Consider the following 25178-nt stretch of genomic DNA (forward strand, 5'->3'; position numbering starts at 1 on the left):
TTACATCTCTGCTAGATTTAGAGAAATGTATAAGACAACAGGGAATAGGCAGTATTTTATCTAGTCCCCTGGCCTGTGTTACTGGTGCATCATGTAGGCTCAGTCAGCTGCTCTGCATACTGAGTGAGACTGCCCTGGCCAGGAACAGCAGCCAATGCAGTCAAAAGGGAAGGAGGTTTGCAAGGGGGAGAAACACCACAGGAAGTAATGAGGAAACCAAATCAGCTGGATTACAAGGGACTTGGCAGCTCAGTGGAGAGGTATAGGGGAGGAACACTACTAGGGGAACCAGGAAATAGTTTGCCACATCTGTGCTCATATGACGCTATATAAAAAAACCAAACCTTTTGCAAACTTATAGCAACATTCATAATAACTAAGGAAAAACCTCAAAACCTGCAGAATCAGTACATTTTACTATTAAAGAAATTACATATCTGCTACAGAGGATATCAAGTCTCCAGATTCCTTTGTTTTCAAAACTACCTCAGCCAGTGTCTCTAGATCCTGGGATCCCAGTGTATTTAGCATTTCCTACTCTGTCACCTCTTCTCACTTGTCTACCTAGAGTTCACAGAGCGGTTGTTTTTTTTCATATCCTCCTTGTCCTTCACCAATTCACTGCCTGGTGCCACAGTGATATCCAGAAGCCCACTGGGCTTGGTCGAGTCCTGAGAATTTGGCCCAGTTTGTCATTAAGAAGGTAATATTTCCTTTGAGTCAGACAGACTTATTATTCTGGGCCTTGAGACTGGAGATCTTCCTGCAGCACTGCTTGCTGTTCCAAGTGATTTATGTCCCCAGTCAGCTGTTTGGATGCCTAGTCATACACTGAAATACTATGTATGATAAAGTACATCTGGCACTGGGTCTCCCCCTCTCTGAATTGTGATAGTGCCTGGAGGTCGCAGCCCCATTGTGCTAGGCAGTATACAAAATCAAGAAGACGGTCACTGCTCAGAAGATTTTACTATCTAAGTAGATGGCTGCCTGCACATCTGCTTCAGCCCAGCTGGCACCATCCTCATAGGGAGGCCTCCTCCAAGATAAATATAAATAATTAAGCTTGTGTCTGAAAACAGCACACAAGTGAGCTCAATTGTACAGGTAAATGGCTTCCAGTCAACTTGATCCAGGTACAGTGGAATGCAGAAAGTAGATCAGATAGACTATAAACTATCTAAATTGTGACTGGTGTGATGGCAGAAGGAGGAATATTTTTTCTACTAGGGCTATAGTGTACATGTGGTGTGCTGCAGTCATGCAAAGGTGAGAACAAGCTATCTGCCGCATCTCTCTCATGCAGACAAGGCGCATGTGTATATCACAGTGGGAAAGGGTGTACTTTCATAGTGGATTACAACACCTATCTGATTAAAAACTGTTCCTTCAGATTCTGAAGGAGTCCTGATCAGTCTTCCTCAGCCAGAAAGATGGTAGATATCACCATGGGGACTTGAGAGAAAGTTGAGAGCTTTGAATGAACAAAAAGGTTGGAGGATCAGAGGGACTACAAAGGTGAACAAGGACTCTCTCACCATGAATAGAGAGGGAAGGAAGCCTTGTTGTTGGTATATTAATCGGGATGCTCATGGAAGTTCGCTATGGTGTTATACACCCCGCTCTCCATTTTACCACAGCTCTGAAGTTACATTGTGGAGAAGGGCTGAACCCATTCAACTGTGTTATCTAGATAACATAATTTTGGAGACTGTGTGGAAGCAGGGAAATAATTAACAAGGATTTGAAGGGGATTTTAATGCATGTCAGTCAGTTAGCAAGAGTCAGGCCATACTGTAACCCTAATGACGTGAGACTTGTAGAAGCAAGGATAGTGCGAGGCGAGAGGACAAGAACTGTGTACAAAGTTATTACGACCTTGTAACTGATAACCAAATATGCAGGCTTGCTTTTCTTAGGAGTGAGACAAATAAGATAGCAGAATGGCTTATGTATAAACAAATGCAATTGTTTCTTTTTACCGTCTGTATTATTGCTAGAAATTGTGTGTAACAAAGGTATAAAGGCGTGCTGTAATTGTTTACCAGTTGAGAGACCTGTCCAGGACTGGGGCGACCCTGTGTCCTATGGCACTCTCTCCCTCCATTGTAATTACTGGAGAAATAATAAAGTATTTGATTTTGCTGCACCCAAACAAAAAGCGAGAACTGAGTTTTTCTCTGACAATTGCCATTTCTCATCTCTTCGGTTCTAGAAAACTAACAAGATTACAGAGCATGATCTTTAGGTATCTTGATATGTTGCCTGAGGCTATGGCTACACTTGCACTTCAAAGCGCTGCTGCGGCAGCGCTTTGAAGCGCTAAGTGTAGTCAAAGCGCCAGCGCTGGGAGAGAGCTCTCCCAGCGCTGTCCGTACTCCACCTCCCTGTGGGGAATAACGTACAGTGCTGGGAGCCGCGCTCCCAGCGCTGGGGCTTTGACCACACTGGCGCTTTGCAGCGCTGGAGAGGGTATGTTTTCACACCCTGCTGCAGCGCTGCAAATTTGCAAGTGTAGCCAAGGCCTTAGTTTCTATACCATTTTAATCATAGGGTAAATGATCCCCTACCAAAAAAAAAGTTAATCTAATTTTTTTCTTTAGAAAAATTAAATGCATCTTTTCTTGAACATATTTAAATTATCTTTGTCCACTTCTGAAATGGGGAACTTTAAACCCAGTTTGAAATCATAGAAAGGAAGGCTGCTTACTGGTAAAAATATTTCTAAATGGTAAACCTTGTTTTCAGGCTCAGTACAATGAGCAGTCAAATCAAATGTATAGCTATTTTTCACTCTATGCAGTATGATAAAGATTCAGCAATAATCAAATCAATAGCACTTTTGGAAAGAAATAAATGCAACTTTTTTTTTTCCTTGTAACTAAGTAATAACCCAAATAAGGGTGAATTTTCTTAATGCACAAGGAACCACCAGCAAGATCTTGGTCTCTCTAAACAATTAGGTAGACTCTTATTCAAATGTTTAATATCTAGTTATATAAACATGACTAAAAACTGCATATTAATATTCAATGTCTATGGTATACTTCAGCCTACTGAAGGGAAAAGCAGGACTATCAAAAGTTGACTGTTCAGCTTTCATAGCTGAATAATTCAGCTAAAAAGCTTTTATAAATGGATGCAAAAACTGAGGTTAGCTCACAAAAAGGAAGTCAGCCTGATAATGAATATGTGGGGTGGAAAAATTAGTTTACTAAATTTAAAAGAATAGGAAAATATATCTTTCCTTTCTGATTATATAAGTGTTTTGTAAGCACAGGAAGTGTGTGTAGTAAAATAAGTGTTTTGTAAGCACAGGAAGTGTGTGTAGTAAAATATAAATACTGACAATATCCCTTTAAAATGAGATGCAGAGAGTAATTGATACATAACTGCGATGGAAACTAGGATAGCTCTATTTCTAAAACAAAATTCCTTATCAGTTGCTTTCTGCACCTCCCATTCTGCAACTCTTAAATATTCCTATTTTACCATACAAGTTTTATTTACAAGAACCTCTCTACCGTCTAATGGGATTATTTTAAATCTGGAAAACTCACCACCACCCTATCTTCTAATTAACATGAAATTTCAGTCTGACTTTGTTTTTGAACACTAGCCTTGATGTCAGCTCATCTCTGGAAACAGCATGCATTAATTTGACTACTACAGTCAAAAGATGCACAAGGGCACAACACAGGTGGGTTCAATTTTTTTTTTTTAATTAATTTAGCTACAGTATGAAGAGTATAAATTTTTAAAAACTCAGTGTCTAACTATGAAGTAGATAAGTGCGGGGCCTAAACCACTTGATTATAGCCCTTTTAAGAATTGTAAATATTCTATGAAGATTTGAAAGTGTAAGTTTGGCTCTGACTTTACCTCCACACAGTCAAAGTTTTCATTAACTTTAGATGTATACTCGATGCGGAAAAGTGTTGACAGATTACCAGCATTGTAGTACAAAAGGATTTTCAGACCCTTGTAACCGAAGGCAACTTCACTGGGGGAGGAAAAAAAAACATAAAACAATCAGGAACCCTAGACTCTACTAAACAATCATCACAGTAAGCTGTAACCTAGTATAAAGCTTTGAAAAAGTGACTATAGTCCCAAACTGTGTCAGATGACCATTGAGGTATCTTTCTTACCACATGCTCATTAAAACATTTAAGTATTTTCTTGTATGATTTTAAAACGTGATTTAAAAAAAAAGTTTCCTATTTTCTAAAAACTAGATTAGAACAAAAATGACCTCTTCCTTCTAGCCATATTAATCTGTCCTGACATTTGATTAGATAACTTACTCATCCCCGAACACTTGATGGCTGTACTCTGGATTAAATGTTGTGTTGTCATCTTCCAGATCCTCAGGAAAACGAACTGAAAAGAAAATGGGCATAATTTTACTATAAGCAACAAGCAACCATGATGTGTCAATGCAATTTTTTTTTGTAATTTGTAAGTATTGTAGTGGCCACACCAATTTAACACCCATTTTCTCATTGTGGTCAGACAACTTTATTTGCCCTTGTGCACAAGAAAAATTCTAACAGATATGAGAATTTTGTGGATCTGTTCATAATTTAAAAATATCTACAGGCAGGGTGGATAAAATCAATTTTTTTAAATCTGATTTTTTTGATAAAATGGGTTTTCCCTCAAAAAGCATCTAAAGATAAAGATATATTATAGCTCAAAGATCTCTCCTCATGGAATAGGGATTATAAATTTTAATTCTACAGTTTGACAATATATTCATGTAAATGTTTAAGAAAAGTTTTGTAAAGGAGTTGCAATAGTTCATGGATTAGGGACCCAATCTTACGAGGTTCCAGGGGCTTCTCTATAGATTATTTAGATTAATCTTTCTATATACCCAATAGGACTCAGTGCTCAATCTAGAAGATACCATCAGAGATGCTTAGTTTTGCCGTTTTTGAACTGTGGATTTGGTGTCTCCAGACACAACATGCTTGTTAACAGCAAAAACGTTTTTAAATAAATAAATAATATTTAGTGGTGAGAAATAGCAGACCTCAAACTTATTGTCCCTCTGCAAATTTGTGTACAAAGAGCCAATCCCTTACCGCTCTCTAAAGGTGCAAAGATTCAAAAACTTCCATGAATAGAAGATTGTTGGGGACGGAACAGATCTTAGAAGGGAAAACCTATAATGGCAGCAGGCTGTAAAAGAGACCCAGTTTGGGAATATTTTAATGAAGTTCCTCTACCTGTGGGTAAGACAGGCATGCGTGCAAAATGCAAACAGTGCAACAAAGAAATACAAGGCCTGGTTTCCCGAATGAAACAACATCATGAGAAGTGTTCCTTTCATCATCTTCAACGCAGCTTCCTCCTGAGAAGGAACATGTCTGAACATGCAGGATCTTCAGGTTGGTAAACTCTTTTTATTTCAAACTTGTTTCTTAAAGACTGCCTGTCTTCCTTCTGGACTATTCTTGAATTCTCATGTTTGAGCAAAAAAAAAAAAAAAAGGCAGACGTTCCTTTTACAATGTCACCTTTAAAGTAGTACTGAGTATCAGTGAATGCAATGAGTAATAATTAATTATTATTACCATACTGCTCATTTAACAACTGCATTGACTTATTTTGTTTAGGAGAATCCATCCGCAACATACAGGATTCTGAAGTCTATCCACCTTTAAGATCACCATCATTTTCTACAGTTTCACAGTTATCTGCCAATGATAGTGTGTCAGTCACATCATGTATGTCACATAGCCACAGTATATCACCTGCAGCAAAAAGAAAAATCTCCATCATCCAGAAACAACCATAAATAAGTTTGTGATAAGAACCAGCAGATTACAAAAAGAGGTAATTGATGAAAAGAGAAATTGAGCAGTGTGCAAAAGGTCTAGTGTGAAATTGTTAACCCGAGTCTTGATGGGTGGAGCAATATCCACAATGATCCTGTTGTATGTACTTGTGAGACAACAGAAGAAGGGAATGTCTTCCTTACAGAAACAACTGATACATCAGGAAATGCACACACAGCAGAATACTTACAAGTGGCAACAGTAAAAGCTATAACAAACTGAAAAAAAAATTCAAATGTCTAGTATGCAGCTTGATCACAGACAATGCTGAAAATGTATCCAACATGAGAAGAAATTTAGGAGTCCCAAGCTAGTAACATACAGTTGCAGTGCTCATTTGATGCACCTCCTAGCCAAAGACTTCAGGGTTCCAGAAATAAAGGCTAATGCTAATGCTGTTGAAATGCCAAAATACTTCCGGAACAACCACTTTGCAGCAGCTGCTCTCAAAAAAAAGTGGGAGGAACCAAGCTAACTTTCCCACAAGACATGCGATGGAACTCAGTAGTGGACTGTTTTGAGCACTATATCAAGAACTGGCCTAATCTGACAGTTTGTGAACAAATAATGAAAAAAAAAAAATAGATGGCATTGTCACAGCCAAAGTTCTCAACATTGGGCTTAAGAGAAATGTTGAACACATGCTGAGTACCCCGAAGCCTATTTCTGTAGCCTTGAGCAAAATGCAGGGAAATAACTGTTTTATTGCTGATGCTGTTGAAATTTGGAAGGAACTGAGTGAGATCTTAAAGAGAAATATGCAATGATGGAGTTAAATTACAAGCATTAAAGAAATGAATGGGACAAGCATTATCTCCAGCTCATTTTCTTGCAAATATTCTCAATACTCGGTAGCAGGGTCAAACCTTAACTGCTGAAGAAAAAGGAGTTGGTGGCTATGACATGGACATCTAGCAATCATCCTTCCATAATGCCAACTATAATAAACTTCAGCGCTAAGGGTAAACCATTCAAGACATATATGTTTGCTGATGATGTTTTAAAGAAAGTCACATCAGTGAACTGATGCAAGTCACTTAAACACTTGGATTCAGAGAATGTTGACATGATAATCTCACTTTTAACAGCAGTAGCTTCTTCTGCCGGTGTAGAAAGAATATTTTCTCCCTTTGGACTAATTCATTCCAAATTGAGAAATCATTTAGGACCTGAAAAAGCAGGAAAGCTTCCCCCACCCCTTTTCCAGATTATGAACAAATAGGAAAATGAAGGTGAAGACAACTGAGTTAGCTGTAGAAGCCAATATTTTAAGTTTCTCATGTAGACCTGCCTGACAGTCGATTTAATTAGTTTTTTTTAAATTTCATTTAACTATTTTAGTTAAAAACAATTAACAAAAATGAACCTGATTTTAAAAAACTTGAATGTTTAACTAAACTCAAAAATTTGAATGCTTTTTTTGTTAAAATGTTTGCTGTTAAAGAAAAAAGAATCCAGAATACATAACATTGTTGTTTTAGTTAATTTAAAATGTCTATCTGGTGATGTTCTCCTCCTAATAGAGCATGGCAAGAAAGTGCTTCAAATATTAACGATTAACCTGTTGAATTAGAGATATATCATTGGGAGGTGAACTCAAATATCTGCTTCAATTATCTTTGGTAAATAAAATAACCAATCATTCATTTTCTGATATAGCTGTAAAACTAATCTGAAAAGTTTTCAAAATAAAATCACTTAAATATACAGTGTGTACCTTTTAAAAATGAAACCTACATCTATCTCTGAGTTGTGAAGAATATGTATGAAGGTAATCACCAACAAGAATGCACTTTTATGTAGATTAAATGATTAAATCTAGTCTTCCTGACTAGTGATTTAAATCAATTTGATTTAAATCAAATCCACCCTGTCTACAGGCAAGCTGTAACACCATTAACACTGGAAAGAATAAGTTAGTTTACGCAACCATTTGTTTGTAGTATATTTTCATAATGGCAACATTCAGAAGATTTTTTCATCTAGTGGTAGTTCTAGAATGCCAGTAAATCTTGCTAATGCTATACTAACAATTAACCAGGAGGCCTGCTATTCACTGATTTCCCCCCCCAACAATTAGCAAGCAAAGACAATAAAAAAGACACTGCATTAAAATATGAACAATGCACATTTTGTATCAATTGTAGTTTAATTGTATTTATGCTTCATACCATCCATGAGAAAAGAAATCTTTGCAATGTGAATCTTCACTACATCTGCTTTTATATGTTTATTAAGAGCAGCACAATCACTGTTTTGCATAGATAAGTTTCACAGTTTACCAAGGTTCTATTGTACTAAAGTACATAAAACCTGGAGGTATAATTTTGATTGTTACTGTACTTTCAGAACATTTTGGTTAAGTGACAGTTTCATTTTCATCAGTTTATCATGTTATGCATTCAAAAATAAATTATGTTATTTAAAATATATTTAACAAATTGAGATCTCTAATGAGAAATTGATATATTTTCAAACTTATGTATTTAATCATTAAAATAGAACATCACTGTGGTCACTATATAAAATTACAGACTAGGGCAATCCCATAGAAGCCAAATCCAAGCTAGTGATCTCTTTGCACATATAAGCATGTATGTAACATGGCTCTCCCACTCTGTCAGTCTTCTCTGTACTTATGAATAAACGAAGTATAGAGTCAGTTGCAGGTGATTCTAATAATGCAGTAAGGAGTAGCAAGATCCTGTTACGTGCTCTAATGCTTCTATTACTTAATGACATGAAAACCAGAACTCACATGTAAGCACAAATATTCTAACTGATTATACTGACTTTGTTAATCTCAATAAGCATGTTACTTATATTTATTTTTCGGCGATATAAAAATAACCAAAGATGCATCTACACAAATGCAAATAGCTTATTAAAGTGATGCTTTATTGACATTGTGAAATGCTGGCAGTTACTCTATAGTTAAGCAGCAAAGAGTCCTGTGGCACCTTATAGACTAACAGACATACTGGAGCATGAGCTTTCGTGGGTGAATCGTATTCACCCACGAAAGCTCATGCTCCAATACGTCTGTTAGTCTGCATCTGTAAAAGCAGCAAAGAGTCCTGTGGCACCTTATAGACTAACACGGCTACCCCTCTGATACTCTACAGTTAAGGTTACAATAGTGTTTCCATCATAAGTTGCTTCGCCTTAATATCAGTAGGCGAAGTCTAAGGTTGCAGTAGAATTCGTCTGGAAAATTGTGAATGATTAAGATAAGGGGCTTCTGATTTTCAACACCTCAAAAACAGTTGTCTTTTCAGAGTTCGAGAAGTCAGTACATCTTGCATCACTTTGTAGTGCAAACACAAAAAGAAAAAAAATGTTAATCATCTGGACTCCTTCAGCTAAGATAAAGTGCACAGGATCAACATTTAGTTTTATTAAGTTAAGTTCTTTTTTTAGAAATATGCTGTGAATTGCCAGCTCTTGCTATCTTAATGTAACTTCTTGGGAGTAAGCGGAATCCCAAGGCTTTTTTTTTTTTTAAATTAAAGAAAGAAATAGTCTTCTAGTCTTTTCCCCTGCAGAAACAGAACTTTTAATGTAATTTCAGGGACAATTTCAATGAAAAAAATTTCCCCCCCCCCATCCAAGGCTGACTAGCCCCCCAAGAGTAATGGGATGATCTCAGATATGGAAAATGGTAAGATGGGTCCCTGACCTCCCCCATAACAGCAAATGATCCCTCCCAACTACGTCTCATCACTTTACTGACCTCTTTTTAGACATTTAACAATATCTTCCATGATGGAAAAAGATGTAATAGGGCATATGTGAAAAGCTAGCAACTGCAGAAATCATTGTAAAAAATAAGTTTATATATTTTAACACACTGGATGTACTTGTACAGTAAAATATGATAAAGATGTAACTGACAGGAAAAAAAAAGTTCTTGCCCTCTGTCCAATTTAGGATTCATGTGACTTCCATGGAAGTTCTTTCCTTCACTTCTGAAAACTCTACAAGCATCTACTACACCCACATTTAAAAGTTTAAATTAAGTTTTCTAAAAGTGTAAAGTGTGCTGTGTCAACATATGCATTACAGTGGCAGTTTGCTAACACCCTTAATTAAGGGGAGGCAGTTCAAGACACTATAACTTGTATATTTGATTAGTGTATTATAATGTGTAAACGCTGTACAAGTGTATTCATGTATGCAATGTTGCAGAATTAAGCTTGTTACTGGAACCATCATTTTTGCATTTCCTGCCTGCAGTCAAATATATAACTATAGCTGCTTTAATGCATCCTTTTACATTTAAAATGAGAAAACTAAGGTGTAAACAAAGATATTTTCACATAAGACTAGAAAGCAACAGCACAACAAGGAAGAAATGCAAATGAGGAGTTTTCAGATCCAGATGAAGAGAAGGTGGTCCTTGCACCTACAATAGCAAAATTGTATGCGGGGACAGAAAGACAACCATTGCTAGATTCAGAAAGCAGATACACAAAACTTGTCTGAGGCAAGCCCATAGAGAGTTTTAATAAGACAAAGCACTTTTGAAATGAGTGAGGATTCATAAAGGGTGATGTACTCATACTTCTTTGTACACATGCAGGAAAAATAAACTATTTTTGAGGAGGAGGGAGAAGCTGCAAAGATGCGCAAGGAATAGAAGTGGTTGATCCTGAGGATCCTCTTCAGCCTCAAGTTGGAAGAGGACAATAAAACAGAAAAAGAAGACTAGAATATGGCGATATTAATTAATTTTAGGGTGATGATTTGAGATTTAATATTAATAGAATAGCTCATTTAATTGGTAGCCAAAACTCAAATACATCCCCACTATTTCTATCCCTTTTGAAAAATGCAGGAGGAAATGACAGATTCGGTCACAAAGCACAAAAGTGAAAATGAAATCCTTGTAAAACATGACATTTTCAAGAAAGTATATGTAATTCAACAATATTTTTTTAATCTGAGGAAAATGGCTTTACAAATCCAATATTTAAGGCTTTAAACTACTTCAATTAGAATGAAATTTTGGCTTACAAGTTTTTAAATTAAGTTTATATTATGAATTCAACTTTAAGTCAGCTTATTAAATGTTCATCTTCTCCAAAAGAGAGAAAATGAATGTTTCTTTATTGTTTAATTTTTCTACTTTAGAGTAAGCATTCCCTTTTCTTTCCCACTAACCTGGAGTATAACACATACTCTTGGTCCTCACAGCAATACTCTCCTACCCTGCAAGTCAAACACTAGTTTGATATTAGTTCTCTTTCAGTATTCTGAAGGTTGCTGCTGCTGCTCCTCTTCCAAACTTAGGCTCCCTTCTTAGTATCTTTCAACTATGCAATTTGGTCATATCACAGGAACACTCATCCCCAAATGGAAAAATTTAAAGTTATAAAAATATGGTTTATTGTTCTCCTATTGCAAAATTTTTATTGACACCAATAGGCTTGTTTAAGTTAAATTATGTTGCATCCACATCCAGCAGAGTTCTAAAGTTCTTTTTTGCATTTTAGATGTTGTCATTTTAGGTAAATTCACTATGGTGACCCACAACTCAGACATCCAGAAACCCAGAATTGCAGATATTTTCATTCAGATTTCCCCTCCCCCAAAATGTTCTCATTAAAAACTCGTATACAATCCAGAAAGTCAATGAAAATGAGAGACTATTTCTGGAGTATTTTCTTTCAACAGGATTTCATACTATTTTACTAAGTAGCAAGAATGCAAGATTCCTTTTCTGGAAAGAGTAATTTAAAGAATTAATGGATAGTATAAGATTAATGTATAATTGGATATTTGATATTGTGAAACTGAAAAGATATGTAGTTGAGTAATACTAATTTTTTCACTAAATCCACAGAGAGGTCAAAAGGTACCCTCAAGAGAGCTCAATATCATATTATAGAAAGACCTGGAAGGAAAGGAAGAACTAGAAGAACAGAACCGCTCCACCCCTTCCCCTCCAGTATTATTAGCATGTACTGAAAGCCACATAAAAACAAGGGAAGGGGCAATTTCAGCATATCACTAATTTTAATACTGTACTGTAGGTTTACTAAAGTGCTGAAACCATCTAAAGCAGGGGTAGGCAACCTATGACACGTGTGCCAAAGGCGGCACGTGAGCTGATTTTCAATGGCACTCACACTGCCCGGGTCCTGCTTACCGGTCTGGGGGGCTCTGCATTTTAATTTAATTTTAAATTAAACTTCTTAAACATTTTGAAACCTTATTTACTTTACATACAACAATAGTTTAGTTATATATTATAGACTTATAGAAAGAGACCTTCTAAAAACATTAAAATGCATTACTGGCACGCGAAACCTTAACTTAAAGTGAATAAATGAAGACTCGGCACACCATTTCTGAAAGGTTGCCGACCCCTGACCCAAAGGGTCATTCAACACACATTATGGGGTGGTGGGACTCACTTATTCATGAGTCCTTCAATGACGATTTCGGTACTCATGTACTTTAACAATGTCTAGTTCCCTGGGCTCAGTGGAGATAAACTACACTTATATTTACTCTTCATACACTGTATGAAGAAAGTGAACAAAACTTTTAGTAGACAAACTTTAAATATGGAGCAATGGTTCTAAAATACTTGGTAACATACTGCAGTATCAAATGCAAAAGACTTGAAAACAAATTACCTAATTTCAGTTGAATTGCTTCATTTGTATTACACTTGAACTCAGCCAACTTCTTCTCCATAGCACTCAGCCCTGGGAAAAAAGTTTATGCAAATCATTATTTAAACTACATATTGCCACAATCCAAGGGAACATGTTTAAAAAAATAAGGTTCTCATTTAAACTTACAGATGTAAAGAAACAAACACATCAAAAACACTTCAATTTGTCTCTTTACAGATGTGAGCTCCCATTTTTAAACAGGACCTTTTAGAGATGTAACTAAATGTTACATAAATCTACAATATACAGAGAGTAATTACACACAGAATTACTCTGTGCATCAGAGTGGCAAGAACCACTTAGAGGGTACAGAAATACCCTAGTTCATATTTTTTGAATAAGGGGCTACCATTTTTTACAATTAAAAAATACAGTCTTCTTAGTAATGCAAACAAGTCGGCTAAAATATTCCTGCTTTTTATTGTTTTTAAAAAAAAAGCAAGAATGACATTTTGTAAAAATAATTAAGAAAAATTTTTGGCAAAGAACTTGTATTTTAAATTTCAGCCAGTAGTAAATATGCTACAGGATGAAATTTAAAATACTGTACAAGTTCTTTGCCAATAATTATTTTTACAAAATGTTGTCAGTTCATTTTGGAACACTGATGTTACAAATAGAAATACTGTAAAGATTTTCCTGACAAGAGTTCTATCAGTGGACACCAAAAAGTATGAAACTTTACATTAAACAGAAACTATTAGCAGCTATGCATTATTTTTTGTTACATTTATTTTTTATTTAAAAGTTGAGCTGCTAAGGAAGAAAAAATATTTATATTTTGTAGCACCCAGAAGTTCCAACCAGGATTGGGGCCTGATTATGCTAGGTGCTAAACAAGTGCATATGCTTCCCTGCTTCTTCAGGTTGTATGAGAAAGTACAGGTTTCTTCCTGCTTATTTTTTGCTTCAGTAATTCAGGTCTAGTCTGCATTATTTTTCCAGGAAGACTAGAAATTAACGTAAGTACCAAAATGGGAAACTTAAGCAACAGAATGGTGAGATTTTTAATCAGACTGTTTAAAGATATCTTTTGTTGTATTGTTAGCACCTTTTTAAATTCAACTGTCTTATAAACCTGTAAGGAAAGATGCATGTTAAATATTCAGACGGGTTTGTTTTTTAAGTTGCTGGTGTTCCTTTAATAAAATTACATCCTTTGTACCTAGAAACACTTGTATTCTTACATTAGTTTTTGGAAACATCTACTTTTCAGTTTACTCATTAGGCCTGGTCTACGCTTAAAATTTAGGTTGACATATCTAAGTCACTTAGGAGGTGAAAATCCACACTCCTGGGCAAGGTAGCTATGCTGACATACACCCTGCCAGCATCCACTGAAAAAATGTGTCTATTGGACAAATGGTAGTTTATAGCTGTGTGGCCTCCATTCTTTAGGCAAGCACAAATACCTCATATAGAGAATAGCTAAACCAACAGTTTTTAAAAATACCGTACTGTAGTAAAAGTGGTTTTGAATGCTAATTTACACCAGCTGTATATACTGATTTAAATGCACATAATCATGAATCGAGAAATATCAGACATGGCTTTGTGGCATGATGTTGAATCAATACTTTCCTGTAGGTTCCTTTGTATTTCTCTCAAGTTTCTGTTTCAGACTGGATTTGATGCATTTTATGAAATAGGAGTAGGATAATAGTAAAAAGACTACTGAAGCGTTGACGTGGATATTATTTTATATAAATAGATCAATAACTGCATAAGCCAAAAATCTTTAAAATGTAGTTAGTAATCAACAATTATTTGAAACAATAGACCAAAACATGAAAGGCGTGTGCCCTGGGGAGAGAGAACTACGCCACTAAGGGGGACTTCTTAAGCCTTTGGTGTAATCAATAGTCCATGAGAAGTGTGTTTTAGCACCTGGGCTTTATTACACTGGGAAGCAGTCACTCAAAGAGATCGGGGGTAGGATGGGTAATCAACTGAATATGAGCTCACAGTACAATGCTGTGGACAAAAGGGCTAATATGATCCTTGGATACATAAACAAGGGAATCTTGAGTGGGAGCAAGAGGTTATTTTACCTCTGTATTTGGCACTGGTGCATCCACTGCTGGAATACTGTGTCCAGTTCTGGTGTCCACAAATCAAGAAGGTTCATAAACTAGAGATGGTTCAGAGAAGAGCCACGAGAATGATTAAAGCAGCAGCTCTCAAACTGTGGGTTGGGACCCCAAAGGGCGTCGGATGACTTAAGGCTTGCTGGAGCTCAGGACAAAAACCAAAGCCCAAGGGTGGTGGGGCTAAGGTTACAGGCCCTCTGCCTGGGTCTGGAGCCCTTAGGTTTGGGCCCCCTGGCCTGGGGCAGTGGAGTTTGGGCTTTGTCCCCTCCCAGGGCAGCGGGGCTTGGGTGGGCTCAGGCTTCAGTTCCCCATCCTGGGGCCCTGTAGTAATTTTTGTTGTCAGAAGAGGGTCATAGTGCAACGAAATTTGTGAACCCCTGGATTAAAGGATTACGCAACATGTTTTATAGCAACAGACTCAAGGAGCTCAGTCTATTCAGCTAAACAAAGAAAATGAAGGGGTGACTTGATTACGATCTGTAAGAACCTACAAGAACAAATATTTGATGATATACCCTTCTCTGCCAAATTGAAGAGTCCAACATGATCTGATGGGTGGAAGCCGAAGATTAATAAATTCAGACTGGAAATAAGACATTAATTTTTTATCACTGAAGGTAATTAATCATCTGAACAATTTACCAAGGGTCATGGTCGATTCTCCATCATTGGTGATTTTAAAATCAAGATTGGATATTTTCCTGAAAGTTATGCTCTAGGAATTATTTGGAGGAAGTACTATGACCTGTGTTACACGGGAAGTCAGACTACATGATCACAGTGGTCTCTTCTGGCCTCAGAATTATGACTTCAGTAACTCAGCCAGAGGTTATGGGTTTATTACAGGAGCAAGTGGGTGAGGTTATTTGGCCTGCAATGTGTAGGTGGTCAGACTAGATCAGTGGTTCTCGACCTGCGGCCCATTCAGCACATAGCTGCGGCCCACGTGACATCCTCAGGGCCATACAGGTAGTATTGGATATGGCCCACAATGGTAAATAGGTTGAGAACCATTGGACTAGATGTTCATGATGGTCTCTTCTGGTCATAAAGGCTATGAGTCTATAAATTTCACAACCTAATGATATTGTTATGAGATAGTGGGTGGCTTTTCTCCTAGTTTTTAAGTCTGTGCATCACATTGCACTAGTATTAATAAAACGACCCAATATTATTGAGACAGAGGATATCAACCTTTCCAGGGTGGACTGATTTAAAATCACCAATTTTAATCACAATTTAATCTTTTTCTGCATTTGTACTATTTTTATTTAATATATTTAATTCAAGAAGTCAATTCTCATTGGTTGATAATCATTAATACATATGGATTTGCAACTAAATACAGCCTCTACACTAAATCTGGGCCTGCTTTTTACTAGCCAGGAGGATACGCTATTACAAAAAATGTACATACATTTATTCAGATTCTTAATGTTTACATTTTTATTCTGTGAGCAAATGACGAGTTTCTTATTAGATTTTGTTTTTCCACTTGTGATTTGTGTCAAGCTAAATTTGGATGGAAACTAGAATTAAAAATGCACAAAAACATTCAAATTTTTATTAAATACAGCTACCTTAAATGTGCTGAATACATAAGAAATAAATTTATCAAAACCTTGCCTTTAAACTGATATATTAAACAAAGGCAGTATTGTCTGTACTTATGAACTGAACAGATTTGTGATCTCCAATAAATTTAGAACAAGCAGGTCTGTCTCTCACACCTCATTTTTATTTAGACAAAGAAAAAAACTCCTGTTTTTCCAACTCCCAATCAATGTCTCAATATGGAATGGACTACTCATTCAACTGAACAAGCTAAACAAACTGAAGTGAAGAAAATATTCTCTCCACACCTGGAGAAGAGGCTATTGCTGTCCAGAGCAGGTTTAACTCTTCAACAAACTGGTTCCAGATGGTTTGCTATTGACTTCCACCAGTTCAGTGGTTTGACTTTCTTTAAAACTTCAGAAGCAAATATGTACTGCCTGAATATGATTTTTTTTACATTTAAATTATTTTAATAGATTGTACTAAGTTTAGGTGTAGGCTGTCAATTCCAAATTTAATTTTAAATAGGTTTTTTAAATGTACTTATTGAAAATTTAAAAAAATCTAAAATAAACCAGTTTAAGTCAAGTCACCATTTTTCTCCACTCCACCTAACCGGGGGGAAATCTACACACCCTAATCTCAGTCAATAGGGCACGGACAAAGATGCTCACTCCCACTGAAATGTGATGAAAAAGTTGAGAGAAGGTAACACACAGGAGAGACGCTATTGGATGAAAGGAAGAGGACAGAGGTGGTGGTAGGCTACACAATTAACAAAAACAATTTAAGTGATTAAAAAAAGCTTCCCCTTCTCAATGACTCAAGATTTTACTACCTTGCACTTTGGAAAAGTAGTATGGCTATGATATCACATTGTTCAAAGAGTCCTAAGACAGACCAGCCCTTAATTTCTAATGTAATGTAGAAGCAGACACCTTAAAAAAAATAAAGTGTCATGCCTTCATGAAAGATCATGAAGAAAAATGGGCACAAGTGCAACTGTTTTTCTTTTGCAAGTCACCACTAATCTTGAATTGAGCAGTTTAGCTGATAGAACTTCAGAAAAGTCTGCCTAACTCTCAAAGCATTCAATAATGTGCAGCAAATAACTCCCAAACATTAGTTAATTTCCGATATCTAGTTACCTATGCATCTTGCACATTTCTAGTGTGCCCATCATAGTATCTACTCATATATGCACTTGACCTTACATAGGACAATGAACTAAAACAAAGGATGTTCCTAAACCAAATTATTTTTAGGCCACAGCTTTACAAAGTTTAAAAAGTAAATATTTGAAGTTCTCTAAGACCCATTTCATAAATCAGCTGAAGTTTGCACAAAGTATTTTCTTCTGATTTCAGGCCATCCATTTTAAGTTTCGAGTGATAACTTTTTCCTGTATAAGTTAATGAGGAAAAACTCATTTTCAAACAGGTTACTAGTTTTGCAGTTTAATTGGTTTCTGGGGATCCATAACATTAGCATAAACATGCTGGATGTCAAAGGAGAGTTAGTACTTGAAGGAAAAAATTGCTATTATCCTATCCAGACCATCTGTAAAGTTTGTTTGTATTGACTTATCAGGCTGCTGTGTGTATTCAAGGACTGGGAAGACACCTGAATCTGGACATAGCTGACAGGCCTGAATGTATCCTTGGCCAGGGCCTATAGAGCAGAGCCACTGCGGACTGTGTTCCCCTTGTTTTTCCCCAGAAGCAAGATGCAGCCGCTCCGTAAAAAGTCTCATCGGCTTGTAACGAGAAAGCCTTCTGGGCTCTGCTTCTCGGTGAGCGCGTCCCGTCCCCCCCGCCCTCTTACCACACTGCGGCCCGGATCCCCCCGGAGCGGCCCAGCCAGGCCGGGTCGCAGCGAGGGGGAGAGACACGAGCAGCAGGACACAGGGAGCCGCTTTCCGGGAGCCCCAGGCTCCGAGGGACGGGGCAGGCGGCGTAACAGGAACTAGGCATCGCACCCCGCACGCACCCCGGAGACTAGCAAACGAGCCGCCGGCGGCGCCCCCAAACACGGTGAGGGCGGACGGGAGAGCTGCCTGCAGCCCCCGGCGGGAAGCAGGACGCCCCTCCCCGGCCGCGAGCAGCGGCACCGGACAGGCCCCTCTACCCCTGGGCCGCAGGACAGGCCCGGGGGAAAGCCGGGGTTCCTCCCTGCACCGCGCTCGGTGACGCCGCGACAGAGCCTCGGGCCACAGCTCGCTGCCGCCGCAACTTACCCGCCATTTGGGAGCAGCGGCAGCAGTCAAGTCACCCGGACACAGACCGAATCCACCCGCGCGCCCACACACCGGACGTGAGAGCATAGCCACGCGCTTCCGCTCGCCGACAGCAACGGTGCCCAAAGGGGGAAGGGAAGGGGCGGCTATAGATAGTGCGCATGCTCTGTATGCTCCAACGTACGAACTCTCCCTTTAGTCTCTACAACCCCCCCTTCAATTCCTCCAGCTCCCTGCCAGCCCAGAGCCTGCTGCCTATTCCCCGTGGCTCGGCCTGCTCCCAGCTCTTTTGGTCCCTGTGGCTTCAGCCTCCTGCTTTCATCCTGAGCATCTTCAGCTCCCTGCTAGGGGACGTGCATGTACAGTAGGGTTATCAACTGTCTAATCCCACAAACCCAAGCACCCCTGTCCCACCCCTTCCCCGAGGCCATGCCCCTGCACCACCCTCTCCTGAGGCCCTGTCCCCATTCACTTCATCCTTCCTTTCTCTGTAGCTTGCTCTCCCCCATTCTCACTGGGCTGGGGCAGGGGGTTGGAGTGTGGGAGGGGGTACAGGCTCTGGGAGAGAGTTTGGGTACAGAAGAGGCTCTGGGCTGGGGCCCAGGGGTTTGGAGTGCAAGAGGGGGTGTGGGAAGGGGCTCAGGACTGGGGCAGCGGGTTGGGGTGCAGGAGGGGTTTGGGGTGTGGGCTCTGGGAGGCAGTTTGGGCACGGGAGGGGGCTCAAGGCTGGGATAAGGTGTTGGGGTGTGGGAAGGGGTGAGGCGTGCAGGCTTTGGCCAGTCAGCGTTTACCTCAGGCAGCTCCTGGAAGCAACCAGCATGTCTGGCTTCTAGGCTCAGTGGCGGTCAGGCAGCTCTGCGCGCTGCCCCTGCCTTCAGGCACCGCCCCTTCAGCTTCTATTAGCTGCAGTTCCTGGCCAATGGGAGCTGCAAAGTCGGCACTCGAGACGGGAGCAGCGCGCAGAGACTCCTGGCCACCCCTGTGCCTAGGAGCCAGAGAGACATGCCAGTCATTTCTGGGAACCACACAGAGCCAGGGCAGGTAGGGAGTCTGCCTTAGATCCGCCGCGCTGCCGATTGGACTTTTAGCAGCCTATTACAATCTCCCTGGTTTCAGTAGCCACCTTGAGATTGATTCTGATTCCGGGAGACGCCCAGCCAATCTGGGAGAGTTGGCAACCCTAATGTATAGTGAGAGCTCAGCCCTGTACAGCTTTGGTTTTGGCTGGAGATGCTGTAATACAAATATGGTGTCTAGCTGGTTCGGCCTCTTTGTGCCTGTCACTCCCTCAAGCTGTCTCCACACTTACACCAACATCCTAGTGTATTTTCTTCCTCTCTCCCTGGCCTTCTCCAAACATGGTTCTCTCAATTCCCACTCTCTCCACCCTATCCCCTCTGATTTGGAACCTCTTTTTGATGCTCTTTGTTTTCTCCTTTCCTCTTTCTTGTTGTGGATGCCAGACTCCCCTTCCAATACCTTCTATTCTTAACAGTTTCACATCCTTCCACTAAGGCTACTTTTCTAGGCTGCTGATTCACTACCTTCTGTTCCCGTTCTGTCACTGTTGGGACATTCGTGAAATACATTACCTCCATGTCAATAATATTTTTTTTTAAGTGATGGCACATTTTTTGCTATTATTTAATAGTTCTATATTCAAAACCTGCATATTCAGGTGAAAAAAAATTACTTAACACTCTGACCATGGCATATCTGTTAGCTACACCTCTGCCCCCTTCCAGGTCTTTGAATGGACCCCCTCAGATGTTAGGTCTCATGCCTTTACCTATCCTGGGGTGGAATTGCTTAGTTTTCCTACTCCTACACTGGATCCTGGGCTACAATGTCCTATGCATCAAGTCCTCAATTGGAACAGACATCTGTTATATGTGTTCCACCAATTCTTACCTGACTGAGTTTGGGCATCTGCAGTCTTCATTTCAGCAGTCTGTGACCAGTGGTACACATTGATCAGACAAGTCTTCTTAAAATCAAATTATTGTTTATTTTAGCAAAAGGAATAGAAGGGGGAAGAAAAAGGATTTTAATATTAAAAAAGTATACACACATCTATTCTTAACTAAAATCTTCTGATGGTAACCTAGTCAGGCCTAACTTCTTCAGGCACCCTCAGCGGGGTGTTGTGTGTCTCAGTCAGGTTCCTCTGAACAACTTCCCTTCCCCTCAGAGACGGTCCTGTCTCATACTGCCAGAGTTGTTCTGTGTTCATGGACCTGTCCTGGCTAAAACCAGTTTTGTAGGTTGGCTGGAAAGGAGGCAAAACCCAAGCTAACAGTTCTTCAGATAGTGACCCTATAGGTGCATGTCCCTGTGCTTCAGATTGGAGATCTTTGGTAGCAGTATCTGTTTGGCCTGCACATGAACTCTCCCCATCTCACACTGTGATCTGTTGCTAAATAGCGTTGTGTGGGCAAATCATCCTCAGTTCCTTCTCAATTACCCTTGGCCTGAGGCAGAGCCCATTGATAGAGATTCTTCTTAATGTTTTGCTTCTTAATAATTTTTTTCCTTAGTAGTAATACAGCTTGTTAGTTAATGTTAGTGTTAATAATTTCTTATTTTTTTATCTCATTCATATATATTATTACTTTGCTTTTAGAATAGTATAAATTAGATTTCCCTAGTTCTTCCTGTTCAGAAAGTGAGCCCTAAAAAGGGTATGCCCAGCTCCCCCCAAGTTTAAACATTGCCTCTTCTGTTGGGAAGTCATTCCTGTGAGCAACGGCCATTCCTGCTGCATTTGCTGCCTCGGAGAGGGACACGTGCCTCAGAAGTGCATGTTTTGTCTCAAACAAAGGCAAGAACTAGAAAGAGTCATGAGCTGAAATTAAGACTACTCATGATGGAAACTCATTCTGACCAGCCTTTGACCCCAGAGACCGGGACCACCGTTTTGACAGCAGTCACCATTGAGACCGATCCCGTCAACATTGTCCAATCAACACTCTCCAGTGGCTTCAAAGAGGAAATCCTTAGACCCCTCTCAGAAAGTCTCAAAGAAGTGGACCACAAGTTCGCCGAGCAGGGAATCGGACAAGAGAAAGAGGACTTAGGCACAGTCAATAACTTCAGTACTGACTGACACACGATTAGGTACTTATGAGGCTGCAGGATCCTCCAGTACCAATATCACTGGTATGCCCAAAGACGCTAAGAGGGCAGGCTCAGGCAGAATAGTACCATCAGGGGAAATGAGCAGCAAAGAAAGACCCAGCTCCTGTAAAACAGCACCAATGGGGGCTCATAGAAAATCAGTACCGAGTACACCAGCACCGTAAAAGATTATGACGATGCCTGCTGGCCATTCCTTGGAGTGCAGAGGGCCTCCAGTACAGATGGCTATCTTCACTTCAATGGCACCTACTCCTATGACCTCAGTGGTATTGATGGCTATTCCAGTACCGCAGGAATTTCAGTTCCCCAAAGACTTGATGGTCTCGGAGATGACTGAATCACCATTACCAGGCAATGACATAACTGAAGTACGGATTACACCCAGGTCTCTGGATTTACATGCTACCAGGACAGTCTATTCCACCATCCATGACTGATGCATCCTGGTCAAACAACAACAATGATGGAGATGACTTATATTAATTGTCAATCCAGAGCTCTCCATTGCAACACCAGGGAGCTAGTTGGGTGGAAACTCATGTTCTTTCAATCTACTGCCAGAGTAGAAGAGACAGTTCGTATGGACACCCTTGGGTGCTCCTGCCCATGTAATTTCCACAAGGTCAGTGGCCATATTGGGACCCATGGGCACCATATAGACAACAATTTTCAAGAACCTCATTCTCAGTAGTCAGACTTCTTGATCCTCAAGAGCAGATCTTTGAGGAACAGGAGGAGAGACTAGACAAAGAAGCCACTCTGGTGACCAACATTTCCTCATCATCTCCTGACAAGGCAGCCATGCCTCCCCCACCAACAAAAGCAGATGACTTCAAGCAGTTTCAAGACCTCTTTAAGAGGGCAGTGGATTCCCTTCAAATCCCACTTGAAGAAGTCAAAGAGTCACAGCAGAAACTACTTGACATCCTGCAGACATTGCCATCAGCCATAATTACACTCCCCATAAACGAGGCGCTGTTTGATCCAGTGAAAACTATATAGCAGACACCGGCCAAATACCTCTGATGTGCAAAAGGACAGACAAGAAATATTATGTGCCCTTTAAAGACATGGACTTTTTGTTTTCTCACCCATCCCCAAATTCACTGGTTGTTGATGCTGTTAACGAACATAACAGACAGCACTATGCTAAAATGACACCATATGACAAGAACTGGAAATGACTGGATTTATTTGGATGTAATTCATATTCTTCAGCAACCCTACAATTTAGGGTTGCTAACTATCAAGCCCTCATGGCAAAATATAACCACATCAATTATTCCAATTGAAATGCCTTTATTGAACATCTCCCATTGGATCAGAAAGAGTATAGATAGACCTGTTCGTCACAGCCAAGAACAAGAAATTCCCTCAATTCTGCTCCAGAGCAGGCTTGGGTCACCAGTCTCTCGGGGATGCTTTTCTCCTCAGATGGAACAGACATCTTTTATATGCGTTTCCACCAATTCCACTACTATCCAAAGTGATACTCAAGATAAAGAAAGAATCGGTAGTTCCAATGTGGCCAAGACAAACATGGTTTCCATACCTTTTTCGGATGGCGGTGTGTCTGCCAATCACTCTCCACCCTGTTCCTCATTTTCTTTCTCAAGAAGCGGGCCAGATTAATCACCCAAATATGCAAGTTCTCTGTATCAAAGCATGGCTCCTTGATGATTCCAAAGCTTAGAAATGAACTGTTCTGAGGATGTGCAGGAAATACTGTTACATAGCAGAAAAATAATTACCACAGATACATTCAAAAGTGGAAGAGATTCCAACTCTGTTGTGATGCATGACATGTTACCTCTACATCCTCTCTTTTACCAGTTGAGCTAGACTACATCCTAGAATTAATGTGAGGGAAAAAATGTAATATGCTTATATCGGGACGGGCAAACTTTTTGGCCTGAGGGCCACATCGGGTTTCTGAAATTGTATGGAGAGCCTCCCCAAACAACCAGGCGTGCCCAGCCCCCTTCCCCTATCTGACCCCCCACTTCTCTCCCCCTGACGGCCCCCCCGGGACTCCTGCCCCATCCAGCGCCCCCTATTCCCTATCCCCTGATGGCCCTCTGGGACCTCTGCCCCATCCACACACACCCCCGCTCCCTGTCCCCTGACCGCCCCTGGAACTCCTGCCCCTGACGGCCCTTCACTGCCCCATCCAACCCCCCCTCTCCTTCCTGACTGCCCCCCGGTACCCCTGCCCCCATTCAATCCCACTGTTCCCCGCCCTCTGACCGACCCAACCCCTATCCACACCCCTGCCTCCTGACCACCACCCCAAACTCCCCTGCCCTCTATCCAACCCCCCCCTGCTCCCTGCCCCCTTACCATGCTGCCCAGAGCACCAGTGGCTGGCAGTGCTACAGCCGTGCTGCCCAGAGCACCAGGACAGGCAGCCATGCTGCCTGGCTGGAGCCAGCCACGCCACCACGCAGCACAGTGCACCGGGTCAGGCCCCAGCTCTGCAGCTCCACTGCCCCAGGAGCTTGCAGCCCTGCCACCCAGAGCATTGCACTGGCGGCGGGGCGAGCTGAGGCTGCGGGGGAGGGGGAACAGCAGCAGAGGGGCTGGGGGCTAGCGTCCCGGGCCAGGAACTCAGGGGCCAGGCAGGAGGGTCCCGAGAGCCGGATGTGGCCCATGGGCCATAGTTTGCCCATTGCTGGCCTATATCATTTTAATCTAAAACTATTATGCATTAATAATAATTGTATGGTTATAGCATGGCATCCCTACAGGGTGTAGTTTAGGTTGTTTGGGTGCCATACCTGGGTATTTCCATACCCGCGCATTTAGATTTATTTTAAATTTATCAATTAATCATCTATTCCCAATGGGATGGATTAGACAGTGTGGCCATCAGATCTTCACTGGGCCTTACAACTCTGGAGCCCTCACCGAGGCTTCCAATATCTTGAAATATATCAAAGAGTCTTGTGGCACCTTATAGACTAACAGATGTTTTGGAGCATGAGCTTTCATGGGTGAATACCCACTTCGTCGGATCCATGCACCCACAAAAGCTCATGCTCCAAAACGTCTGTTAGTCTATAAGGTGCCACAAGACTCTTTGCTGCTTTTACAGATCCAGACTAACATGGCTACCCCTCTGATACTTGAAATATATCCTGACTACTAACTAAAGATACAAGGCCTGATTCTCCTTTCATACTGCTTTTACACCAGGGAAGTTCCACTGTCATCTGTAGAGCTACTTCTGATTTAAAGTGGTGTAAGTGAGAGCAGAATCAGGCCCACAAAATCATACTTAAAGACCTGTGACAGCAGATGTAGATGAGGGAAAAATGCCTTTCCCCTATAGCTGAAAAGGCATTTTTCCTTAGGAAAATAAAACAAATTTGGAGTTTGTAAGCCAAGTCATTTTAAAGATATGAACCACACACAAAAAAATTAGGAAAATGTTTATAAGATGAACAGGACTTTTTTTTTAAACCGCATACCTTAAAGAATATTCCCCAGAATGTCTTTAGTCTTCCCAGAAAAGCTCTATCCTGCCATGACATAAAGTATGTGAAATTTCAGAGGGATTATTAATTTCTTTTTGATAAACTGAAAGAGCAGGGAAGTTGAAATTTTGACTTACCATAGGCTGCTAA

At 40.4% G+C, this 25178-nt stretch overlaps 2 protein-coding genes across 4 annotated transcripts in view; one reads left to right on the top strand and one right to left on the bottom strand.

Annotated features, from left to right (window-relative positions):
- Positions 1-19226, bottom strand: part of HAT1 (histone acetyltransferase 1) — a 44817-nt gene extending 25591 nt beyond the window's left edge. Inside the window, exons 1-4 of one of the 2 annotated variants that reach the window (XM_039495432.1) lie at positions 19206-19226; positions 12490-12561; positions 4308-4383; positions 3883-4003 (exon numbers count right to left, since the gene is read on the bottom strand). In XM_039495432.1, the coding sequence (XP_039351366.1) occupies positions 3883-4003; positions 4308-4383; positions 12490-12550 (258 nt within the window). In that variant the 5' untranslated portion in view covers positions 12551-12561; positions 19206-19226. Of the gene's footprint in view, positions 1-3882; positions 4004-4307; positions 4384-12489; positions 12562-18414; positions 18550-19205 lie in introns of those variants that run through there. The other variant, XM_039495431.1, reaches the window with a different exon arrangement.
- Positions 18439-25178, top strand: part of SLC25A12 (solute carrier family 25 member 12) — a 94602-nt gene continuing 87862 nt past the window's right edge. Inside the window, exon 1 of one of the 2 annotated variants that reach the window (XM_039495430.1) lies at positions 18439-18532. Coding sequence is in view for 1 of the 2 variants with exons in the window: in XM_039495426.1 (XP_039351360.1) it covers positions 18576-18773 (198 nt within the window). In the remaining variant the exon portion in view is untranslated. The other variant, XM_039495426.1, reaches the window with a different exon arrangement.

The sequence above is a fragment of the Mauremys reevesii genome, linkage group 11 (assembly GCF_016161935.1).
Source record: "Mauremys reevesii isolate NIE-2019 linkage group 11, ASM1616193v1, whole genome shotgun sequence".
In the NCBI taxonomy this organism is placed as follows: Eukaryota; Metazoa; Chordata; order Testudines; family Geoemydidae; genus Mauremys; species Mauremys reevesii.